Consider the following 16385-nt stretch of genomic DNA (forward strand, 5'->3'; position numbering starts at 1 on the left):
AAAGAATGGTGGTATTTATTCTAAATCTTTTTTTTTTTCTTTTACTCCCCTGAGTTCTTTTATGAGAGCTAAATTAAGCTTGAGTGTTGATTATATGAATTAAATTAACCAGCCTCTTGGTTTGTTTGTTATGTAAATAGAAAGTGGTGGGAATGGCTGCTCAGGCTTCCCTAGCCTGCCTGTTGCATAATAAATAGAATGTGGATTAATTGCAGGTCTAGTTTAGCCATTGTACAATTACTAACCTCCTGTTAAGAGGACCTCCTGTTTCATAAATATACTTTCTTTTCTCTTTCTCTCTGTAATTAACTTAATTTTGTCAGGACAAAATTTGTCAAAATCAAGTCAATCAAGAACTGTTTATAAAAGGTTGTTGACTTGTAAAAGATAATTGGATTTCTTGATATTTTCAGAAGAGGAGACTTAACAGGAGTAAACCTGGTTGAGAATATTTTAAACCCTTGATTTGAACTGTCATCAAATCCATGTAACATGGACAAATGACTAAAACATGAAAGTCTTAGCACATTCCTCAATATAGAAGTTAAATGGTCTTGTTTAGTACTTGGATGACAAGTCACCAAAACAGTAAAAATGTAGGTTAAACTGGACAGGTAAATATGTTGAACAAAAGCAATAAACAATTTTATTGCTTTCACTCAATAAATTTTCCAATAAAGCAAATATCAGGAGCTTATCTGGTACTTAAGAAATCAAACTTAAGAAATTAAAAAAAAAATCAGTACTTCCATTTTGCCAGAAAATCAAAAGATTAAAAGTTGCTCATGAGGTTCTTCATATTTTAAATATTAACTGGATTTCATTTCATTTTGATGAGATCAATAAGATTACTTATTAGAGGCAGGAAAATATAGCAAAATATATACGATTTACATGCACCACAGATACTTACAAGAGATAAAACTAATAGCGAAGGGAAATGGCAATGAAATAGCAGTAACTGTGACACTGTATTTCTTGACTTGGCTCCATAGAGCCATCTTGACTGAAAAAGGACTTCAAAGCAGCAGCTTCTGCAAAATAAGCCATTAAATATTTCTAAAGCCTCACTGTAAGCCGACCTAATGCTTTGTGAATTGGGGCTTTCATGATCACCTAGGAAGGTTTAGCTGCTGTCCCCAGACATAAGAACTTAACTTCTCTCGTTTCTGAACTGCATTGAGAAACTGGGTTATTTTCAAGTAGGCCTTTATAACTGCAGAAGTGGATTCTTAACTTTTAATTACCTAATCTTATTAATTCTAGTTTTACTTGTTCTATTAGAAAGTTGAAACCAGATTACATAGTCAAAGGTTCAAAAGGAAGAGGGGGGGGAGTAGGAGGGCAATTGGAACCACAACTCTTCCTATTCCAAAGCAAATTCCTTTAGTATCCGATGAAAAAAGGTTTCAGCTACCGGACATTTCTGCCTTTAAAAAAAAAAAAAAAAGGCCCAGCCTTTCCTTCCTGGCCTGATCATACAAATCCCAGCGCTGGATTCCTGCGCACGGTCAGGCGCTGGAAGCCCGGAGGAGCCGCCAAGGCTGTGCTGGCTGGCAGTGTCAACAGTGCAACGCGAGGCTGGACGTTGAACTCTGGAGTGGTGCTGGCAAAATCCCTGCCCAGGGAGAAGGGCCCTCCTCATTCGCCTCTCCCTGTCTCCTGAGGCGATACCCGGCAGAGGCCCGCGCTCGCCTGTTGGAGCTCCACCTGTTGTCGGGCTCAGTTGCGAAGGGAACTTCTGCGGCCTGTTTCGGGGGGGTACAGGGGAAGGAAGGCTTCGAAAGCGTCCTCGCCTTTCTCCCTCAGCGCGATGCCCGTGGCGGGCTCTCTGAGGGCCAAATTCCGCCGGCGGCGCAACCCCGCGGAGGACAAGGTCTCCATCCTCGCAGAGGAGGAACGGCGGGAAGTGGAAACCCCGACGGCTGCCGAAGGCCAGCCTGAAGAAGAGGAGTTGTCTGGCTGCGCCTCCAAAACAGTGGCCTTTGCCGCCCTCCCGGACAACTACCAGCCTCTCGCTTGGGACGGCGAGCAGCCGCCGCCGCCGCCGCCGCCGCTAAGGAAAACGGAGCGCGCAAGTAAGGCGCGCAAGAGGAGACTTAAGAAATACGGCAAGGTAACACGCGGGACTTCGGGTGCTCGGGGAGCCTTAGCGTTGGCCCTCACCGCTGGGGCGGATGAACAGAACAGAACAGAACAGAATAACAGAGTCGGGAGGGACCTTGGAGGTCTTCTAGTCCAACCCCTTGCTCAGGCAGGAAACTCTATACCATTTCAGACAAATGGTTGTCCAATCTCTTCTTCAAAACTTCCAGTGTTGAAACTTCTGGAGGCAACTTGTTCCATTGATTAATTGTTCTAATTGTCAGGAAATTTCTCCTTAGTTCTAAGTTGCTTCTCTCCTTGATTAGTTTCTAACCATTGCTTCTTGTCCTGCCTTCCGGCGCTTTGGAGAATAAGTTGGGCCCAACTTCTTTGTGGCAGCCTCTTAGATATTGGAACCCTGCTGCCATGTCATCTGATCCAATCTGGAAGTTGTGCCAGGGCAACTGGGCTTCTGGTGTGGGTGTTCGAAACGTTTCGCTTCTCCGAGGAGCGGAACAAGCAGCGAAACATTTCGATCCAACGAGAAAAGAAGCCCCGTTGCCATGACTCGACTTCCAAACAACTCTACTTGGATGGCTGAGGATCGAGACACTGCCCCGAGAAAAAGGGGGATTAAGAGAAAAGGGGGTGGGGTAAATAACGAAAGTGCAGGTTTTGTAGTGCTTACAGGAGTTGGTTTAGAGACAGATCCTCCCCTTTCCGTTATCAGAGTTTAAAGGCCAAAGTGAATTCAGAGACCAGTTACTTTCCTCTTTCGCGGAATGCAAGGGTTTTAGGAGAACTTTCCTATTCCGAGAGCCGCTGGAGGAGTGGGAAGATTTGGGACCATGCACCTTAAGTATCGGAAGAGTGGTCACTGGATGGGTTGGACTGCAGTCCCGACCAACAAGCCCCCTCCTCAACTTCAGATAGGAGGCAAATGAGTGGAGCCTTCCAGGGAGCTGGGACTGAGGCTGTCTTGGACAGGGCGTCCTTTGAAAGAAGCTTTGTGAGGAAGCTCTCTCTCTGTGTGTGTGTGTGTGTAAGGTGTGGCAGGTCAGAGTTTCTGTTCACTTTCCAAGCGGATGTTCCACAGGGGAGTTCAAGTGAAAGGATTTCCTGCCTTTTGTTTGTTACTTTGTAAAGGAAAAAGACTGTGAAGTTTAAATAGCCTTTGAAAAGTCATCGGATGCTGAAATTTAATGTTTTTCCCCTTTCAGGATTGTTAACTGGCAGCATCTTCCACATTAAGCTGGTCATCTTGTAATGCCACTGAGCCAGCCTCTGCCAATGGCAAACTTACACATACTCCTGGCAGATCTGCAATATATATAATAATGGATAATTTGCTCGGTTGTAGCAAACATTTTAATCTCTGTAGGAAAGAGTGGTCATTGGATGGCTTGGATTGCAGTTGTCATGTCTTGAGTCCTATTTTGGGCACATGCAAAAAGAAAAGGGTGATGGTTCGATCTGGATCAGTACCAACATGGATGAAGGCTTATTCGCTTCTAACATTTTTTACCCCTCTTTCCCCTTCCCTGCCTTATGTGTTTGTAGGATGGTAACAAGTGAAATGATGGCTGAGTTTTTTAGAAACTGTTTTAGGGCCATTCTAGAATATAATCTCTATTTCAGAAACAAGGAGAAAAGGTTGTCACTGAATTAAATCCTCAATCCTGTTTACTGCAATGGACTCTGTAATTTAGAAATTATTGACATTATTATGATCTTCCCATCATAACTACTCCTTCCTTGATTCAGTGAAGGCCACTATATAGAACAGGGGTCCCCAAACTTGGCAACTTTAAGACTTGTGGACTTCAACTCCTAGAATTTTCCGGCCAGCTGTGTAACTTTGAACAGTCATTCGGCAGGGCAGTCACTGAGTGAGGTCCACCTGTAAAAGACTTCAGGCCAAAGGAATATAGGGTACCAGGGAGCCACTGCAAGACCTGACTGATCATTTCCTGCTTCTTACCCTTCCACCCAGGAAGGAAAGGCAGATTTCACTGTATCTATCAGCGGCTGCCTTTCTTTCCATTATTCCCCATGCCTTGTCTTTGCTTTCTCAGTTGTTTCCCTACATAGATGCCTTCATTCCCCTCCCCACATTATTTCTTTTGCCACTTATGTGGATTCCTTTTCTCCCCACTCTCATATGTCATATTTATACCTCAGTTTTAAATGATACAATAACAAGGAAAAGGTTGGGTGGTTTTTTTTTTCTTCCTGTGGGTGCATGGAAACTTTGTGGAAAGCACAAATTGGCAATCCAGTTTTAGAATAGCTAAGTAGCAACATTATTTGAAAAATAAAGGGAAGGGAAGTTTGGCAGTCCTGTGAGCAGGGGGAGGAAAGCAAAAGAATCAGGCTTCACCTGGGTCAGAAATGGAAAGGATGCCACTGGGGGATATAAGGGTTGAAAGGAGCCTGAGCTTCTGGGATTGAGGATTGTTCATTCACTAAAACCCATTACTGGATCAACTAGAAGATTATAAAATCAAAAGATGGAGACTGCTGACTGGGAGAGGACATAGCAACCTGGTAGTCTCTAGTGACCACTGGAGTATGCCAAGCAACTGCCGCTAATCATGGGTGGGGCTCCTATTAGAACAGGACTAAGTGTTGGCTACCATCTGCTCTGAAAGGCTTAAGAAAGGTCAGGTTGGAAAATACGCTGCTCAAAAAAAGAAAGGGAACACTTAAACAACACAATGTAACTCCAAGTCAATCACACTTCTGTGAAATCAAACTGTCCACTTAGGTAGCAACACTGATTGACAATCAATTTCACATGCTGTTGTGCAAATGGAATAGACAACAGGTGGAAAGCATAGGCAGTTAGCAAGACAACCCCAATAAAGTAGTGGTTCTGCAGGTGGTGACCACAGACCACTTCTCAGTTCCTATGCTTTCTGGCTGATGGTTTGGTCACTTTTGAATGCTGGCGGTGCTTTCATTCTAGTGGTAGCATGAGACGGAGTCTACAGCCCACACAAGTGGCTCAGGTAGTGCAGCTCATCCAGGATGGCACATCAATGCGAGCTGTGGCAAGAAGGTTTGCTGTGTCTGTCAGTGTAGTGTCCAGAGCATGGAGGCGCTACGAGGAGACAGGCCAGTACATCAGGAGACGTGGAGGAGGCCGTGGGAGGGCAACAACCCAGCATCAGGACCGCTACCTCTGCCTTTGTGCAAGGAGGGACAGGAGGAGCACTGCCAGAGCCCTGCAAAATGACCTCCAGCGGGCCACAAATGTGCATGTGGCTGCTCAAACCGTCAGAAACAGACTCCATGAGGGTGGTATGAGGGCCCGACATCCACAGGTGGGGTGTTTACAGCCCAACACCGTGCAGAACGTTTGGCATTTGCCAGAGAACACCAAGATTGGCAAATTCGCCACTGGCGCCCTGTGCTCTTCACAGATGAAAGCAGGTTCACACTGAGCACATGTGACAGATGTGACAGGGTCTGGAGACGCCGTGGAGAACATTCTGCTGCCTGCAACATCCTCCAGCATGACCGGTTTGGCAGTGGGTCAGTAATGGTGTGGGATGGCATTTCTTTAGGAGGCTGCACAGCCCTCCATGTGCTCGCCAGAGGTAGCCTGACTGCCATTAGGTACCGAGATGAGATCCTCAGATCCCTTGTGAGACCATACGTTGGTGCGGTTGGCCCTGGGTTCCTCCTAATGCAAGACAATGCTAGACCCCATGTGGCTGGAGTGTGTCAGCAGTTCCTGCAATACGAAGGCATTGATGCTATGGACTGGCCCGCCCATTCCCCAGACCTGAATCCAATTGAGCACATCTGGGACATCATGTCTCGCTCCATCCAGCAACGCCATGTTGCACCACAGACTGTCCAGGAGTTGGGGAATGCTTTAGTCCAGGTGTGGGAGGAGATCCCTCAGGAGACCATCCACCACCTCATCAGGAGCATGCCCAGGTGTTGTAGGGAGGTCATACAGGCACGTGGAGGCCACTACTGAGCCTCATTCTGACTTGTTTTAAGGACATTACATCAAAGTTGGATCAGCCTGTAGTGTTTGTTTCCACTTTAATTTTGAGTGTAACTCCAAATCCAGACCTCCATGGGTTGATAAATTTGATTTCCATTGATAATTTTTGTGTGATTTTGTTGTCAGAACATTCAACTATATAATGAACAAAGTATTTAATAAGAATATTTCATTCATTCAGATCTAGGATGTCTTATTTTTGTGTTCCCTTTATTTTTTTGAGCAGTGTAGTTTTGAATTGAAGCAGCAGAACACTGAGAGCTTATGCACAAAAGACAAATTCCTTGTGTGTCCAATCACACTTGGCCAATAAAGAATTCTATTCTATTCTATTCTATTCTATTCTATTCTATTCTATTCTATTCTATTCTATTCTATTCTATTCTATTCTATATGCCTGCAGAATTCATTTTCAAAAGGCTGTAGGCAGGAAGGGGTGAATGGCTTGTGCAGTATTCTTAACGGGCCAGGCATAAAATGCAGATCTGCCCTGAGAGTGTGCATGACAGAAAGTTACCTTTCACGCAGTTACCTTTCACACAGACAAACGTATTGACGAGAGAGAGAGAGAGAGAGAGAGAGAGAGAGAGAGAGAGAGAGAAAGAGAAGTCTCCACCGATATAATAAAGTGGGCTGTAGCCTATGAAATTTTGTGCCATAATAAATGAAAACCAAAACGTGTCAAGGAATTGTTTACTCCTGCATTAAAATCTTTGCAATTCAGATGCTTTAAAAGACTAGGCATGTGAATAACAGATGTAGATTTAATTAGGAATGGAAGTATTATCAGAAGGTGTTGTAGTCGATATATATGAAAATAAAAATGCATCAGATGCTGATGCATATTATGCTTCAGTGAATGGTAATTATGGAAGAACAGAGGTGAGTGCAGGGAAAATCACGCAACACGGAAGAAAAAAGTAAAATAAGTGAAAATACCGGTAGAATAACCATAGGTAAATCAGGAATGAAAAAGAATTGCAAAATAAATTATTCTTCCAAAAGAATGCAAGGGTAGTAGACCCAAGGAATAGATGTGTACAGTCTAAATATGGGAATCTAGATATGGGAACCTAATTTTTCTTTTTGCAGTGAACTACATAAAGTGTATTGCAGTATAGAGATGGTAAAGTCTAAATAAATATGCGGCTTTATTTATCTGAATCTGCATATGAGATGTTTTAGATACTCTGTGGAGCCCTGAAACAGAATGAGGATGATCTCTGAAAAACAAAAGAGTTTGTTATATAGCGTGGGAGTTGGCTGGCATTTTTTTTTCTCTTCAAAAGAAACTATTTTGATCAGTGTGAAAGTGAAGTTGATGTTTACCTAGAGATCTAGGGAGGGATGTGTCATTTCTGTATGGAAAAGATTCTAAGCAAATCCATATGACAGCAGATGTTTTTTTTATCTTTCTGTTGCTTTTTTCTTGGCATCTTAATTTTGTCAGTGCTTCGGTTAGCAAAAAGTGTGCATCTTCCTCCCACAATAGCAGGAAAACAGACAACATTTCTTTTCAGAACAGCTTCTAGATGGCAACTTATCAGCATTAACTTATTACATCTTGAGACGCCATTTCACATGTTATTCCTGCTGTTTATTTAATTTTTCCATTCATATGGTTCCTTGTATCCAAAAAATTTAGGGCAGTTTATTCCTGTCTTGTTATCCCTTACAGTCCCTTGAAGGCTTAAGGCAGAGGCCTCCAAACTTGGCAACTTTAAGACTTGTGGACTTCAACTCCCAGAATTCTCCAGCCAGCTATGCTTGAAGTCAACAAGTCTTAAAGTTGCTAAGTTTGGGGACCCCTGGCTTAAGGTCTATAAAACAGGCTGAGAGATAATGAAGGCTTGAGATCGCCCATTTAACTTCTTGGCTGGGGCTAGAAATTTGAGTCTGGAGCTAGTGATGATCCTTGTGTAATATAGCAAATGTTGTTGAAGTGTAATGTCCTTTAGGTCTAATCAGCATAACCAATGGTTAAGAAATGATATGAATTGCGTTCCAACACTACCTAGAAGACCACATGTTTTCCCACCCTGATCATCATCCAGTGAAATAGAAGCAACGAGAGAACAATTTTAAGGCATCTTTGGACAACTTGCTATCTTTCAGATAGTTATTCCACTCAGCCTGTCTCAGCTACTATGGCCAAGATTTTGAGGGTTTACAGAGCACTAGGCTGAAAAAGCTTTCATAACATATATAGGGTTGTCCATGATCACTGCAATTTGTGAAGGACAGTTTTTGATAACTGGGGGCTGCATTAGCATTTTCTGAGAGTACAGTTGACAAGGCCATGATGGCAAGTGGGTGACCCAGAGTTTTCCAATATTTTTTCTTATTTTCGTTTAGAGAAGCAGGTGTTTCTTTGCCATTCAGTTATATTAAGCTACTACAGATTTCTTGAATTGTTCTTTGAGGAATTTGTCTGCTTCAGACTTCTGCTTCCTATGGATGCATTACTTGGAATGTTCATTTTCTACTTGAAAATCATGCCAGAGCTTGTGATTTCAGAAACCCCGAGGGCTGCAAAATAAATGGGACTGGGGATTCATGCAACCCGGGGATTCATGCAACCCGGGGATTCATGCAACCTGGGATTGCCCACTTTGTTGTAGTGATCAGTTAAATTCAATATTTTGACTCACATAGTGGAGATAATAGGCTTGTTGTATGCAGATCATCTGATTTAGCAATTGTAACCACCAAAAGAAAAAATATTTGAGTTCTGTGGTTTTGTATGCTCATGCTCTTGATAAAATATTCGTGTCCTGCTTCAAAACTTTTGCTGTACTCTGTATGGAAGTAACCACAAAAGAAAGGCATGCCATTTCTTAGAACACTACTTTGCTCCTTGCTGAGATCAGGGCTTCATTGTTTGGGCTGTGATCAAGTATTTCCTGTGGCACACAATTGCTTCTGAAGCTTCAGTCACTTACTTGAGCTGCTAGATTGAAGAAAGTGGCAATTGTGACTTACATGTGATCAGCTTTTATATCGATCAATGAAGTCTTAAGATTCCTCTATTTTGAACAGAAGAAAAGATAATGACAAGTTGAACCATTTGGAGGATATCTCTGCCTATATTTTAGTATTCCTTGAAAGTCAGTTTATCATAGTTGAGTTTGTACAATGGAGAAAACCCACTCATCTTCTCAATTCAACAGATTCACCTTTGTTTACCAATAGCAAGGATCATAGACAGCTTGATCTGCCATATCACAACCATTATTTTAAATTCTCCAAGCTATTGATAGGATATTGGACAGCTGACATATTTGCTACCCAAGTTCCTGCTCTTTTAATCTTTCTATTTGGAGAGGGCAAATACCCTCAACCACCGCTTCCCCCTTTTATCTGTTGTGTGGGTTGAAAACTGTCAAGGCAGAAGGGCTTCTAGAAATTCCTTAAAGTATGATCCTGAGACCCCTGGGCGTTCTCCAAGTTCCTATTAGGAGTCTGCCAAATCAAAATTATTTGCCAGCTTATGTTGAAGAATAATATAATAAAATCCCATTGAACAATCATTAGAAGAAGTAGCCGCAGTGAATGCATTATTTTAGGTACAGTGAATAACGATAAATAAAACCCATACAAACAAAAACTCTTTTGGTCCACCATCATTTTTAAAAATGGAAAAGAATCCTGAGGAAAAAAATATATAAGAAACACTAGGATATTGTGTTAGGATGGAGGAATGTTAACGGTCATGAAGTAGTTCACACAATACAAGAAGATTAATTAATCTGGAGATGGAGTTAGTTAGCCCTGAAAAGATTGTGTATGATTAAATTTTACCTCCCCTTGGATTAATTAAACAAGTTATTTGTACTGTTTAGAGTTCTGCACAGCATGTTTAGATTCCCCTGACACCCATGATGTGCAAATGGGACTCCTATTTTAAAGAGGTATGGAGATATTTGCATACAGTACTCTAATCCAAAGGCAGGCAAATTTTTGAATATAAGCTGTACTTAGTATTGTAGACCCACCAATCAGAATCTAGAGAAAGAAATATATTTAGTTTATAATTCATTCTCAGTACAGGGTTTTATGCTATGTATCAGAATATAATGTTATCCCCCTATCCTTTCTCTTGAATATCTAGTTCATACTCCTAGCTTTATTAATCACAGCAATATCAGAATGAAGTTGTGTTGTTTCTGTTAGGACCTACAATTGGCACTTAACCAGGAGATTTTCAATAATCTCTGGGTATTGCAAAATATTCAAGGTATTGCTGAACTACATTAACTAGCTCAATTTGAACAATAATGGGAGTATTGGATAGAATAGCTTTCTATCCCTACTCTAGAAAAAGAGAGGCAAGCAACCCCCTACACAAGCTGGAGATCCTGTACCATTCTGGACAAATGGCTATCCAATCTCTTCTTAAAAACCTGCAGTGATTGAGTACCCACAACTTTTGAAGGCAACCCATTCCATTGGTTAATTGTTCTCTCTGTCAGAACATTCCTTCTTAATTCTAGGTTTGTTCTATAACTGGATCCTATTCAGAAAATTCATTCACCGAAACTATTTATATTACCTGTAATCAAGTGCCTCAATTTCCTGTATACATTCTTGTAACAGAGAACAGTCCATAAGCTAATAACTAAGTCACAGTAAAGGAGATGGTTCATGATGATCTTGCAATTACTTGTGGCTGCTTTTTTTGAACCTGACCACCAGGCTGTTTGATCTTGTACCTTTTAGGCTAAAGGCAATGGCTTGGATTCCATTTCAAGTATCTCCTGGATTTCTCCATTGTGTTATTTGCACCATCAACTGGAACCATCTGATGTATGATTAGATGATTATACTGGAGGAAGTGAGATGTTTTGTGAATGTTTCAGGTCTTATGTATTTTCACATCAATCTTACTTTAAAAGAAAGATCCAGACATTATCTTTTGGGCCTTCTGAATTATAGCTCCCATAATCTCTTGCTGTTGGCTTAGCTGATAGGAATCGAAATCTACATGTCAAGGTTATTTTTTTAAAGTAATAATGGCAGTTTTGTCTAAATAAGTTTTGTGTTGTGGAAATTGTATACTTTTACATCTTATATATCACACCTTTTATATGATATATATTCTGTCATCTCGCTACCTATTGTGTTATTATAGTGTTAAAAAGAAAACCATCTTCTTTCCCCCTTTTTTCTATCATTGCTGCAGTACTGATATTGTTATGTTGACCCATGGCTGTCTTACATTTTTTAAAAAGGATAAACCTACCTCAATATTTTTCTTTCTTCTTGTTCCTTTACCCTTAAATTTCCCTCCCAGCTTTTCTATTGTTTTTCTCATACATTCTTATCATTCCTGGGTCCTTCCACTACTATCTAACAGTGTAAGATAAAAAGTCAGACACACCTTTACGTAACAGTAAACATGCTTTCGTTGAATCTTTGCTATTTAAGCATTGCAAGGATTGTTAAATGCCGTGAGTACAGGTGATGTCTAGCACTGTCCTTGATTGTTGCCAATATCTCAATTTCCTGACCACTGAAGCCTATCAGGACATTTCCTGTACTATTGTTTTACGATGCCCTCTCTTTTGTTTTATCCTGCTGACCTTAAGGCTTGTCTGTGTACAAGAAAAATATAGAAAGTTTCTATCAAATTGCTGTAAAAGGACTAGCACTATAACAAGGCAAAACAGACATTTTCGTTTTATTAATCTCCCAATTGCAGAAATAAAAAAAAAAAAAGTAAGGGCCAGCACCTTTTGCTCCGTTGGTGTGTACAGCTGATTTTCTTAACACTTCCTTCCTAAAGAAGAATCTCACTATGGCAGTATTCACACCACAAATTGAGCAACCAATTTTTATGTAGCCTGATGTTACAGGAAAAGCCAGCCTGTTGTTATTGATTGATTTATAGTTCAGTGTTCTGGCAAAGCTCAGAAAATTGTGTCAACCAAGTTAATCATGATAAATATGCTTTTGCAAAGCCATTTACCATTCAGAAGAGGTTGTATCGTAACATTAACTCCATGTTATTCTATCACCAATGTTCACCCTTTGTTCCTGAGCCTTATCCACTCCTTTACTCAGAGAGCAGAAACAAGGGAGGCAGAGGTTGTGGATTTTCCTTTCTTGGAACTTGCCATGGCTCCTTCCCAGCCATCACAGTCCAACAGCAGCAATACTAAGTGTCAGGATGAAAAACAGGGGGTTCCTTCCTTGGCTGGTGATTAACTTTGTCCCTTGTGCCAGCTTTGGTTCTTCTATTTACCTCTCTCTTTTAAGGAAATTGTTCCATTAAATGCACAATAAAACAACACGTTAATATTTGCATAGATTAAAAGTAGATGAGTGACAGAATATTTAGCAATTCTTTCTTTTTTTAAGATTCAGAAGGAAAGGGAAAGATCATTTTGCTCTGTTCAGGTTTTAATCTCACCAGCCTGTAAATTGGTACCGATCACCTTGACTGGAATGGGGAGAAGAAATCCTCACCCTACCTCCCTCCAGCTTTATTAATATAGCAGTGTGATATTTTGGAATGGGGAATCAATGCTTTGCGTGTGTGTGTGCGTGGCATCTGGATGTGTATATTAAAATAACTTTGTATTGTTGCTTTCCCCCCTTCCAGCTATTGTTTGGATCAATAGGGTTAGGGGAGGCAAAAGAAGAGGATCAGACTAATGAAAGCATCACAGCAAGCCTCACCACTTTTCCACGTGTCACAATATTGCATGCACAACTAGAGCTTGCAATGTAAGACTATTTCATCATTCTGGCAAAAGCACCAGGATCCTGTGGCTGCATAGCCTTTCAAAACTGCTTCAAAATGTAAACCACCACAATATTCACTTATGAGATTTAGCCCTAGAGCATCGTGCCTATTTTTTTTTGTACTGAAATTTTCTGGGGAAAAGATCAGATGGAAATTGGCATTTATTCCTCTATGGTTTTTTTTTTAATCTGTCTTTCTTTATCCTTTTTTTATGGTTTTGTTGATTTACTGCTTGGGTTACATTATTGGTAATTTGCTCTGAAACCATTTGAGTTGAAAAGAAGGCATGGAAGAAAAAGAAAGAAAAATCTTTAAGATTTTTAAAGAAATGAAACACATAACAACGGCACTTCATGAGAATGATGAACAATGGCTCAGGCATTTAAAGTCACATTTGGACCAAGCCAACATGAAAGCAGTTCAAGCTATAACCCTGATTTTATCCTGATGTTAAATACGTTGGCCTAAAGACAATGATTGAATCAAGTTGACACAATTAACTTCTTGGCTAAGTGTCGATCCAACCATATTCTCCCCAACCAGTGGAAATTTTAGGAATCTGAGAGAATTGTGCCGTCTGAGCTGAACTGGCATCTTTTGTGCTGTAATAATATTTGTTAAACTGTAGTATTTTGGGGGGAATTGTTTCCTCATGCTAATAATGTTCTTTCACTACTTTCAGAATGTGGGCAAAGTGTTGCAGAAAGGATGCAGCTATCTGATCCTTGGCCTGCAGGGTTTGGCCAGAGCCTACACTTCACCATTTGGCTTGGCTGTTTCGATGAGTACATCAGTGCGATAGATCTGACTACTTTTTGAGGAGGACAAGGATGACGAAGACAACAATGACAACAACGCAACTGAGGAGGACAGCAATTTCTTCTTTGCTTATATATGCTTCATCTTCTGTAAATGCCCCCAAAGCAAGAAGGAGGAAAATGGATCCAGTTTTGCATTTTTTGTAAAAAAAACATTTAGCTGTTTTTATGATTCTCTAAGTGCTTTAATACCAATCAATTAAAACGAATAAGTAATGCCAAAGGTATAAAACTAATTAACTGGGTCAGATTTAAACATATATAAACCCCCTTGGGATTCAGTCCATTCAAAAAATAATGAAAAAAGGAAAAGATAAAGGATGATAGGAGAGAGAGAAGGCAAAAGGAGAGAAGTTAAGGAAAGAGAAGAGAAGTAATTGCTTTTTTGACAAGACCACATTGCCATCAAAATGCTGGCCGATGATCTGACATACAAGCACTACAAGCTTCTCCAAAATGTCATGCTAGGAAAGATTATAATAGCATAGCATCTGTATGTTTAGCCAGAGGAGTATTGTGAGAAGCAGACCAACTGAGAAGAGTTGAAGAAGAATGTGGACTCCAAAAGAGAAACTAATTGCTCCCCCCAAAAATATTAAGACAGATATGGTTCGTGAATCTTTCATATAGTACCCAATATAGGCTTAAACTCTCCTTATGAAGTACAGAAATTTGCAGTTTCACTGTCTGGAATAAACTGTCTGTCACCAATGTATTTTTTTTAAAAATCAAGTAGGGTAGTGAGGAGGAAGACTGAGGAAAGATTGTGTAGCAGAGACGGAGCAAATCAGGAGAATGGTACTGAAAGATCAGAATGTGGAGTCCTTCAGTGTGTGTCTGGTCTATAGTCCCCTCAACTCTAGCAGTTTCAAAGTCCACATGAATTGAGAAGAGATACTGTAGACTGTAGGTTCGGTTTTCACCATTCAGCAGAGATTCTGGGCAAACTACTTTTTTATAGGGGACATAGACGGGCATTTGTTTTTCTAAAGCAGCTTATATTCTTATTGCTTTAATGTAGTGGTGAAAGGTATGCTTACCCTTCTAGGCGACTCATGCCTTTATTCTTTCTCATTTGTATGTCTGTAAGATGCTCCACTTGAGAATTCTGGGAGTTGAAGTCCCCTCATCTTAAAGTTGCTAAAGTTGAGAGACCCTAAGCTATTGGAATAGATTGCATTTCTCTAGACCTTCTAGTGATACAAGAGACTCAACAGGCCAACACTGAATCACCAGTCCAAAGTAATTACACTGTTTGGAAATCTACTTACAGAAGATCTAAGGCATAGTTTCTAAGCAAAGGGGGAGAAAGCTTCTCTCTACAGAGACTTCAATTCACCCCAAATTTCCAAGGAAATGTCAAATGTATATGCATGCCATGGATAGCTCTGCTTCGTTGTTCAAGTTCTGGAGTTGTTGCAGCAGCAGCCCAAATGTCCTGTGTAGGATTTTATGTTGCCTGCCTATGTAGGACAGATATTTTTATTACACTATTTCATAAAATCTATCTTTCTGAGATGGTCCAGAAACCAATAATAAGTAATCAGATATACATCTCACTGGAAAAGTATGAATCTGGGCTAACAGCCTGGATGGAATAGTTTTCTCATCTGTGTAGTGGAAAGGTTCCAGTCTTTCTATTCCCAAATGATCTGCTTTGGCTTAAATAACATTCATTTCCATGCTTCTTCTTCTTTTTTTTTTGCTTGCCTCTGCTTTCAGTATATGTTTCAGATTTTATTTTGTATAACTGTTTTAAGGCTGTATTGTGTTTTAGGTTGTTAATAAACATATATTAACAAAATTATTTACAAAGAAAAATTAAATACATTTAACCAATTAATTTGAATACATGGCTGTGTTGAATGATGTTAGTCTACTTTCCTTCCCTCTTCCTCGTCTTTATTCAAAAAGATTCCCACAATTATTGATATAAGATCCATAAGAAATGAGGCAGTCTCCCTTCCTCAAGCTTACAATCTCAAGAGTCCCACCCAAAAGAAAGGACAAGAACAAGTACACTTCTGCCATTATCAATAACATTCTGTTTCTTAGAATGATCCATTGCAATGGAATATACAGATTCATTCCAAATGTTGCATGGATAATCAAATAATTATCTAGGGATAGTCTGTTCATTTACAGCCATGAAATCCACATATCTCAAGAGGTGTTCTCCATTTCCTGATGGGTGAGGAAAGGAGGAGATGGGCTTGACTTGGAAATATCCCAAAAAGATAGAAATAGAAAGTGGGGGAATCGGAGTCTCACTTGTGGGGCAGGTAGTGGGATTAGCCTAGAAAGGATAAGAAGGCTGAGAGCCGGATGACCCAACCAAAGGCAGAAGTGATAGGAGGTAACAGATAAAGGATATGGAGAACTGTGTGTGGATAGATTTAGAAGGAATTAATGTTGAATGAAAAGGAGATTAGGTTATATTTTAGAGTTCCAAGGATTGATGAAGGGTATCTTTGAACAGATATCATTAAAGTCATTCAGGTTTTGAAAGCATTAACCTGGCTGGAAAAAGCAGATTTTAATTGAAAGACTGAACAAGAGGAATCCATGCCTGGGTAACTGTTTTAGCAGACTGATGACATTAATCTTGTACGGCAAAACCATCAGTCTTCTATGGCTGTAATGTTTAGTTTCTCACAGCAGCTTTATAGATGTTGTTCATTCATCAGATGGATGGAGCATAGTTCTGAGCTAC

The 16385-nt window shown here is 40.4% G+C and overlaps 1 protein-coding gene across 1 annotated transcript; it reads left to right on the plus strand.

Moving 5' to 3' along the window:
* The first annotated feature begins 1505 nt into the window (after positions 1 to 1505).
* On the plus strand, positions 1506 to 15521 carry C1H1orf115 (chromosome 1 C1orf115 homolog). The gene is made up of 2 exons (XM_026682487.2): positions 1506 to 2116; positions 13537 to 15521. Exons 1-2 carry the CDS (start codon positions 1814 to 1816, stop codon positions 13654 to 13656), a joined length of 423 nt encoding a protein of 140 aa, XP_026538272.1. The 5' UTR covers positions 1506 to 1813; the 3' UTR covers positions 13657 to 15521.
* The last annotated feature ends 864 nt before the right edge of the window (positions 15522 to 16385 follow it).

This window comes from Notechis scutatus, chromosome 1, assembly GCF_049901735.1.
Source record: "Notechis scutatus isolate UNSWTSFEM ecotype Mainland chromosome 1, rNotScu1.2, whole genome shotgun sequence".
In the NCBI taxonomy this organism is placed as follows: Eukaryota; Metazoa; Chordata; class Lepidosauria; order Squamata; family Elapidae; genus Notechis; species Notechis scutatus.